The 9,190-nt window shown below is 41.9% G+C and overlaps 1 protein-coding gene across 2 annotated transcripts in view; it reads right to left on the bottom strand.

Moving 5' to 3' along the window:
- The window catches only part of med23 (mediator complex subunit 23), a 33,610-nt gene extending 25,275 nt beyond the window's left edge, over positions 1–8,335 (bottom strand). For both annotated transcript variants that reach the window (XM_023999725.2, XM_023999724.2), the window contains exons 1-10: positions 8,167–8,335; positions 7,575–7,606; positions 7,344–7,431; positions 7,102–7,226; positions 6,904–7,015; positions 887–985; positions 692–793; positions 518–587; positions 288–400; positions 79–174 (exon numbers count right to left, since the gene is read on the bottom strand). In XM_023999725.2, the coding sequence (XP_023855493.1) occupies positions 79–174; positions 288–400; positions 518–587; positions 692–793; positions 887–985; positions 6,904–7,015; positions 7,102–7,226; positions 7,344–7,431; positions 7,575–7,606; positions 8,167–8,217 (888 nt within the window). In that variant the 5' untranslated portion in view covers positions 8,218–8,335. The remainder of the gene's footprint in view (positions 1–78; positions 175–287; positions 401–517; positions 588–691; positions 794–886; positions 986–6,903; positions 7,016–7,101; positions 7,227–7,343; positions 7,432–7,574; positions 7,607–8,166) is intronic.
- Between the last annotated feature and the right edge of the window lie 855 nt (positions 8,336–9,190).

Below are 9,190 nucleotides of genomic sequence, written 5' to 3' on the forward strand. Positions count from 1 at the left end.
CTGTACCTGTGTTACCAAGAGCAAGGGGGGAGGTAGAGGAGGAAGGGGAGAGCTGACAGGGCAGGAGAGGAGAAGTACCTGCTTGTTGAGCCCTAACATGTTGCAGACCATGTCTCGAGAGTAGGGCTGCTCCAGCACATATCGCAGCAGCCCTGTCTGTGGTTCAAACAGGTCCTGGGGGAGAAACACCCACATCCTTTGACAAAAGCGTTGACAAACAGGCTTCACACTGTCTGGGTAAAAGATTTCTATGGAGGTGATAGATATGATAGGTTTAGGAGTAGTACCTTGTCGAAGGGCAGCATGCCCCTGAGAGGGAAGCGTAATGTGGTGGGGTCCAGCTTCCAGGAGTTGCAGATAGCTCCAGAGTTGTTGACCACTGGAAGGAGGCTGCATCTCCCTACAGGTCAAACATATAATAGGTCACTTAAAGTTCTCTGAAAAATACTCCAAAATAAATATATGTATCTCACAACTGCTCAATACCAAGCAGGTTAGGTGCAAATGGTGGCCTTACCACAGATGGAGTTAATTCTTGCAGTGGGCCGAAAACTGTCAACAAAATCTGACATGAGACTGCCCAGAAGCTAGAATAAAAGAGAAGGATAGCGTGAAAGATGCTATGTATCTCAGTTCAAATCGATTCATCATCCACACAAATGACATGAACATAGCCTGGTTAAAAACATACCCAGTGTGACAACATCCCCTCAGGATAGAGTTTTCTGATCTCTGTAATGGCAAAGTAGGCAGGCAGGAGGCACGCGTTCCTGTCGAGGATGTACTCCACCACCTGTGAGAAGATATACAAACATTTCAGCAGGTTAATTCAACCGGAAATCCCCAAACTCTTGTGAAAAAGCCCATGGCTGGAAAGGAGGCGTACCTCTCGTGCAGCTAGCAGCTGCTGGACCACAGCTGAGCTAACGGTGTTGGGGATGGTCTGAATCTTATCCAGCAGAGCCTTCAGTAGATCTCTAACTCCCTGCGATGGAACACAATGAAGCACATCATTCATGTTATTTAGTAGATAATATCCTATGTAATAATACTATTTACACTGTTGTATACGACTTCCTTTCCTCTATGCTATCCTACGATCTCTAGTCACGTTGATTGAGATCAAGTGCATTGTTTCTTCTTCTTTTATATACTTTGGTTTATTGAATTTTCAATACCAGCATTTAGAAAATAACTGCACTTGTAAGTTATTTGGCAGTAGTATAAAACAACACATCAAAGACAACAATACAGCAAAAGAGAGAGACCCAAAAAACAATTACAAAAATGTAAATAAATAATAAGGAAAAATATATATTTTGATACAGTTGTTATAGGTCAACTAGTACAGATAATACCGTCCTTAACATCCGAGATGTCGTGTATGCACATACCAGGCCTCTTACTTCACCAATATATAAATATACATCACTCTGGAACTGCAGGGAAATGTATTCGTTTAACATAAGAAAAGAAGGGAGCCCACATTGCATAGAATTTGTCTACAGACCCATTGAGAGTGTGTTTAATTTTTTCCAACTTTATGCAATTCAAAACAGATTTAATCTAAAGAGCATGAGAAGGGGCTGCAGAGGATTTCCATCTAAGTAAAATGAATCGTTTCGCTAACAAAGTGACAAAGGCAATTTCATCCTTATTCATTTTGGTCAATTGTATTATGGGTAAGGAAACCCCAAATAGTGCAATAAAAGGGTCTGGCTCGATCTGTGTGCCACTTAATTCTGAGAGTGTGTTAAAGATGTCTTTCCAAAAACCAACGAGAGATGGGCAACACCAAAACATGTGTACATGACTAGCGGGAGACTGATTACATGATTACATCATACACAAATAGGGTTCACATCCTTGCAAATGTTGGATAATCTTGCTTTGGTCCAGTGGGCCCTATGAATGAGTTTGCATTGAATGAGGCCGTGTCGAGCGTAGATAAAAGAGCTATGTACCCTTTTGAGTGCCCCTTCCCATAGTTCATCAGATATTTCCTCACCCAGTTCCTCCTCCAATGAGGATTTAATATTGTTTAATGAGATGGTTTGTAGTGAGAAAATTTGACTATAGATTATTGACAAGGTGCCTTTCAGAGTAGAAAGTGGGATAAATGTGTCGAACTGTGTTTCACCAGGAAGGGAGGGGAATCCTGGATCTATGCTGCGGATGTTACTCTGGACTTGTAAGAACCTGTCTGGGGAGACCAAATTTAGCTGATAATTGTTCAAACGTACTAAATGTATTGTTAATATACAGATCTCTGAATCTTTTAATACAGACCATGTTGAGAAAGCACCATCAACCATAGATGGGGGGGAGCTGGTTGAGGCTACCGGAGCCAAAGAGGTTGTTCGAAACCCAAAGTGGCGCCTGAATTGATTCCAGATCTTTAATGTTGTTTTGACACATATTTTTGGTGAAGGAGGAGTAAGGGCCTGTAACGGAGGAGTGAGCAAGGGAAGACAATGATGCCGGTATAGAGGAGGCAGCCTCCATCTCTAGCCAAATTGGGGGTGAGAATATCTCTCTGCTCTGCGACCAGTAATGAATGATCCTAAGGTTGGCGGCCCAATAATAGATTCTGAAATCCGGTAGAGCTAGACCGACGTCTGGTTTGGGCCTCTGCAAAAGCTGTTTTCGCATCCTGGAAGGCTTTTTGTCCCATATAAAAGGGTAGTATTAGGCCGTCGATTTTTTTGAAAAATGTATTGGGAAGAAAAATCGGAAGATAGAAGAATTTAGGGAGAGTATTAATTTTAATAGAATTAATTATTGCAACTAAAGAGAGTTGTAGCAAAGACCAGCGTTCCAAGTCGTCCTTAGTACGGGTTAAAAGAGGAGCAAAGTAGGCTTGAAAAAAGGGTTTCAAATCTGATTGTGACATGTACCCCAAGATAAATAAAACTACTGTGAGCAATTTTAAATGGCAAGTTGCGCAAAGGGGAATTTTTTGCGGCCAATTTGCTTTTACTGTGATTCAGTTTATACCCTGATAAGTGACCAAAGGATGCAAAAGTGGCAAGGGAAGCAGGAACAGAGACAGAAAGGTTGGATGTGTATAATAAATCATCTGCATATAAAGACAGTTTGTGTTCGTGTCCACATCGGACTATACCTTTGATGAGGGGGTTGGAGCGAAGTGTTATTGCAAGTGGTTCTATGGCGAGGGCAAACAGTAAGGGACTTAAAGGGCAACCCTGGCGTGTCGATCATTGCAAAGGGAAGCAGTCTGATAGAGTGTTATTAGTCCTGACAGAGGCTTGAGGGGATGAGTACAGAAGTCTTATCCAAGCCATGATTATATATAATATTAGATAATCGTCGAAGATTGAAGAATGACTGTCTATTTTTAATAAATCCTGTTTGATCCGGTGAGATAATTGATGGGAGGACTGTTTCCAGACGCGTTGCCAAAAGTTTGGCTAGAATTTGATAGTCAACATTTAGCAGGCTAATTGGACGGTATGATGCACAGTCAAATTATTTTTTATTATTTTTAAGAATAAGACAAATGGTTGCCTGAGTGAGAGTCTGTGGGAGAGAACCATTTACAAATGCTTCTTTGTACATTTCAATTAGAATAGGGGCTATTTTGGAGATAAACTTTTTATAAAACTCTGCTGAGTAGCCGTCAGGCTCTGAGCTTCTCCCGGATTGAAGGGATTTGACAGCATTAGACAATTCTTTAACAGTGATCGYCTGCTCTATTTTTTTTTACCAAATCCCGGGCTGACAGAAGAGACAGCAAGTGAGTGGAAGAAATCATCCAATTCCAATGTATCCGCATTACTTTCAGAAGTATATAGAGACTGGTAAAATCTATTGAACTCATCATTGATCCCCCTGGGGTCTAATGATATCCCAGACGATGCTCGAATTTTAGGAATCTGAAATTATGATAGTTGATGTAACTTGCGAGCTAATAATTTACTGGCTTTATCTCCTTGTTCATAGTAAGTGCTCCTAGACTTGACAAGCAGTTCAGTAACCTGGTCTGTTCATAATGTGTTAAATTCTGCTTGCAGAGTTAAACGCTCCTTATACATATCCGGGGATGGCGAAACGGCATAAATGTCATCTAATTGGGCAATACAGCGTGTTAACATAGATAGCCTATCCCTTTTCAGTTTGTTCTCATGTGCAGTGTAGGAAATCATTTCACCTCATATAAGCTTTCAAAGTTTCCCTGAGTGTAGACGCAGAGATGTTCGGGGTTCTATTTGTAATCATGAAAAATTGATTTGACTCAAAACAAAAATTGACAAAGTGTTCATTGCTGAGCAGTTGAGTATTTAAATGCCAAGGCGGTCGCAGATTGTCGACAGTTTGAAAGGCTACTTCCATTGTAACAGGGGCATGGTCAGATACAACAATTGGATTATATGAACATTATGGAATGGGAGGAGCCTGTCATCTACAAGGAAGTAGTCTATGCGCATAAAAGTATGGTGAACTGATGAGAAAAAGAGTATGCTTTTCCAGCTGGATTAAACATTCTCCAAGGATCAGAAACTGCGAATTCAGACAAAGGTTCGGACAACTCTAGCGGAAGTTGATAAGGTGGTAGGTTTAGTGAAGGATCGATCCAAATGTGGGTCTAACCAACAGTTAAAGTCACCACCTAAGATCAACATATGGGAAGACATATCTGGGAGTGTAGAGAAAACCGATTTGAGAAAAAAAATTCACCATTGTCCCAATTAGGAGCATAAATATTAACAAAAAGTACCTATGTATTGAGCAGCCAACCACTGACAGTTAAGTATGTACCAAGGGGATCTGCGATCACATTGGAACATGTAAACGGTACCGATCTGTGAAGTAAAATAGCCACCCCTCTTGCACCTAAGACTTGAGTGTTGTGATACCTTCAGATGAGTTTCTTGGAGAAAGATGTGAGCTTTCAATTGATGAAGGTGGTGTAGCACCTTACTACGTTTAACTGGGTTATTTATGCTGGGTTATTTATGCCCCTGCAGTTCCAAGTGAGAAAATTAAAGCCATTCCCTCCAGCAGGATGGGTCTACACTAGGCTGAGTCATGTCTTAAGAGAGAAAGGAAGTGTAAAGGACAAAGTACAATGTAAACTGAAGAGCTTAGTTGAACCTAAAAGCGCAAATTTAAAAAAACAAAAACAAAGGAGGCACAAAAGAAATAGAAACTATATACAAATATAGAGGTTAAAACCCCTTCCCTCACACCCTCCCTTGCAGAAGCATCTCCCCAACTGAGATGCAAGCAAAACCCTAAATAGAAAAAAAGTTTAGAGCAAAGCATGATAACTCTTACTCTGTGCTACCTGAGATTTGTGACCATTTAACTAGAGTAAGCCAAACATACATAGATTGGTCCCCAACAGAGTCTAAGGAAAATGAACCTCGGTGAAGAGCGGTTTAACAGCAATACAGATGGTAAAACTACGACTGAGCCATGAAAACAGCCAGATATTGATATTAGAGGCGGCAACCTGGGTTAGAAATGAAAAAAAAGTAAAGAAAAGAGAATGACATTCAAATGTCGATGACCCCAGCAAAATTGGCTTCGCTAGCAAACCATTCGGCCTGCTAACAATACCAGCTAACCAACCATTTTTTCCACACCATGCGGTACAACAAGGGATGCCTCTCCCGATCTCCTCAGTATGTCATTGCGATCGTGAAAGGAATGCACCCTGATAACAAATGGTCGCGGGGGTTTTCCATCCCGGGGTCGGCTACGCAGAGTGCGGTGTGCCCGGTCTAGCAGTGGCTTCTCCTCCAGACCGAGCAGCTCCTGAGGCAGCTGGGCCATGAACTCCGTGGGTCTTGGGCCCTCCACTCCCTCCGGTATTCCCAGTAGACAAATGTTGTTCCTCCGCATTCTACATTCCATATCTTTGCATCTATTGTCGAGGTATATCAACCTAGTTATTAATGAGCCAACGTTAGCCTCTAGCTCGCTAATGCGAGTGCTGTGGACTGTTGCACCTCGTTCCAAGGCCACTCCGTGTGCGTCGAGCTTATTCTGTAACGTTATACTCCCAATAGATTTTTTAAGCTCGTCTTTGACCATTGATATCTCTGACCTGAGATTGGTAGAGAGAGAGTCAATTTTGCCGAAAATATCGGTTTTGAGGGTGCCTATCACGGATTGTAGCATCTCCACAGTCAGTGTTTCCGTGGGGCCGGCATTAGCAGCGTCCGGTGGCGGGGGTGAATCAGGAGAAGGCGCGGGCTTGCTGCGGCCTGCTCTTCCAGACTTCGTTTTTGGCCGGGTAGACGACATTACAAACTTAAATTTCTCGAACTTGATCTGAATTGTTTATGGGTCTCTAGGACGCCTGGCCAAACAAAAATATTGTAATGAAACAGTCAGGGAGCAGGTCTCGAACCCTCGACCTTCTAGCCCGAAGTGCAGCGCGCTATCGACTGTGCCGCAAAAGCATGCTCGTGCGGCAGAGTCGATTTCCGCGCTTATAAACCCAGGGTCGTTACACTACTCCCTTCTTTCAAAGAGCGCGTCCTCGCGCTAGCTTGCGACTCTACGTCTTACAGGAACGCGCTCACCGGCCAAGCACACGCACTGTCGTTGATGCAAGGTCCGATCACTTCTGACACCAATGTAATGAAACAGGCAGGGAGCAGGTCTCGAACCCTCAACCTTCTAGCCCGAAGTCAGGGAGCAGGTCTAGAACCCTTGACCTTCTAGCCCGAAGTCCGGCGCGCTATCGACTGTGCTGCAAAAGCACGCTCGTGCGGCAGAGTCGATTTCCGCGCTTATAAACCCAGGGTCGTTACAATATGTACAATTTTGCAAGGTTAAATATATAAATTTGGTCACTAACTAAGGAGCGATAGGGAAATGCGTTCTACATCCTTGGCTTCCAACAGCACCCCCAAGTGCATTGTTTCTTACCTTGTAATCCACACCACCAATGATTTTGCGTATGAGTCGAAAAGTCAAGGCCCATAACTGTGTCCGCTCCCACTCCAGGTTATCTGAGCTTATGAGAGCCTGACACACCATCCTGAGAAAACATGACATTTAATTTGTCTGTCCTCAGCACAGTACACAACACTAGTCATTCTCTCACAGAGAAAAACACATCCTTACCTGGGAGGTAACAGACTGGTTTCCACTGCCATGGCGAGGCAGTCGTAGAGAAAAGAGATCCGTTTGGGGCTGTGCTGGCCATGAATGAATCTGACAATCCACTGCACACACTGGTCATGGGAATCCTGAAAAAAACATCAAACTGTCTTGTTACTACTGAGGAATTACAGAAACAAGTGCAATGTATAAGGTTTGGATGATGTTTGATGCTGCATGTCTCAAATCTTGGGCATCTCTCTCACCGGAGGAAGAGTGTTCCAATACTGACGAAAGGCACCTAGACAACTGATAAGTTTTGTTCTCTCATCCTCAGGTGTGTCCATAAACATGCTGAGAAGACAGATGAGAAGTCATTAAAGACAACTATGAAAACATAACTCCTCCACAACAAATTGTATGACACTGAATAGTGTTTTTTATACTGCACTTAATCTTTAACTGGGATGCAGACAAGTCTGCTTCAGAAGTCATACCCTGCAAAGGCTTCCTCAATAACTTCTGTTTTCTGAAAAATAAAATGATGTATTCAGTGAATAGACAATCAATGGAGTAATGGTTAGAATGTTACACTAGACAAATTATCTAGCTAGCACATTTAGGGTTAACGACCTGACAAAACGTGCACGATCTAAGGGTGTATTCATTAGAAACCGTTTGCCGTTTAATAGCCAAACGGAAGCAAACGGAACTAAATTGGGAGGGACCTACCTGAATTTGTCAAATACAACCTCTCGTTTGCGTTTTCGGGTTGGAGTAAACGGTTTCTGTGATTACACCCCTGCTGTCATAGGCTAACGTTATATAGCTAAAGTAGAAATGTTGTATAAAGTTAGGGCATTGCTATTGACATATATCATTAGCTTGATCAACATGAGGCAGCAAATATTAGGCTAAGTAGAATGCATGCTGAGATTGTTGTAAAATGTGGCTAACCAAAAACTATTCAGCCATAAGTGAATTAGCAAAAAAGCTAGCTCAGCTAGTACCGTTAGCTGCTAACAAAAGGTAAGTGGCTAACGTTAGCTGGCTATCTAAAGTTAGCTGTCTGATACAGAATGCACATACCACTACATCCTCGAATATACTCTGGAGCTGGGTTTCCATTGAAATCGCCATGCTTCAACGATGAACACTACAATTTACCAATTAATGTCAGAAATCACATAGACACATTGCTCCGTTCAATGAGTATGGATGGTTTCTACAGCTATACGGCTAACGTTTGTTAACCGGAAGTTGGTGCAGCCTTAAAAACAAACCGATYTGGCACAGTACATTGTTCCATGTCTGTGGTGCCATTTCATTTAATAAAACAATACGATCTACGTTTCAATGGTCTGTGGCATATCTAAAATGAAACTATTAATCATACTGATACATTTTGATACATTTAATATGTCTAGACCAGATTAAACTAAGTAATGTAAAACGTCAACGTCATCAAGAACCTCAAGTGAAGAGTTGCCATTTATGCCACAAGGTGGTGATCTATACAATAATAAACTATTCACACCAGTCAAACAAGTCTTCAAACATGGAAATATTTGCAATGTGGCCTATACAAGTACATTAATCACTGCACTGCCATCTCAAGAATGTTGTGGGCCTGTCAAAAGTGCTATGCTATGGTGACCCAAAACAAACAAATATGTACAAGTTATTACAACATTTTACACAAATCTGACAGATGTACAAGTTATTACAACATTTTACACAAATCTGACAGATTCCCTACCAGAAAAGTGTTTTTCATATCCATACTTTAAATGTTAAAACATTGAATCATATCAAATCACAGAAGGTATCATCCCATAACCTGGGTTTAAAAATATATGGAAAAACACTTTATAACGTCTAGGCCTAGTTTATTTTCCCATGTGCACATGTGCTAGTGTTCGAATTCCTCATTTCTTACAGTAAATAACTCCGCCCATATCACTTGACTAGGCGACCTGGCCAGTCAGTGTAAGGTACATCAGATAAGAATACTGTACCACTCTGCGTGCAACATGGAAGCGATGTGGAAGAACGGGATCCTAGAACTGAATAATTTACTTAGCCAATCGGTTGAAATGTCCATGACTAATTC

This window comes from Salvelinus sp. IW2-2015, linkage group LG14 (genome assembly GCF_002910315.2).
Source record: "Salvelinus sp. IW2-2015 linkage group LG14, ASM291031v2, whole genome shotgun sequence".
Lineage (NCBI taxonomy): Eukaryota > Metazoa > Chordata > Actinopteri > Salmoniformes > Salmonidae > Salvelinus > Salvelinus sp. IW2-2015.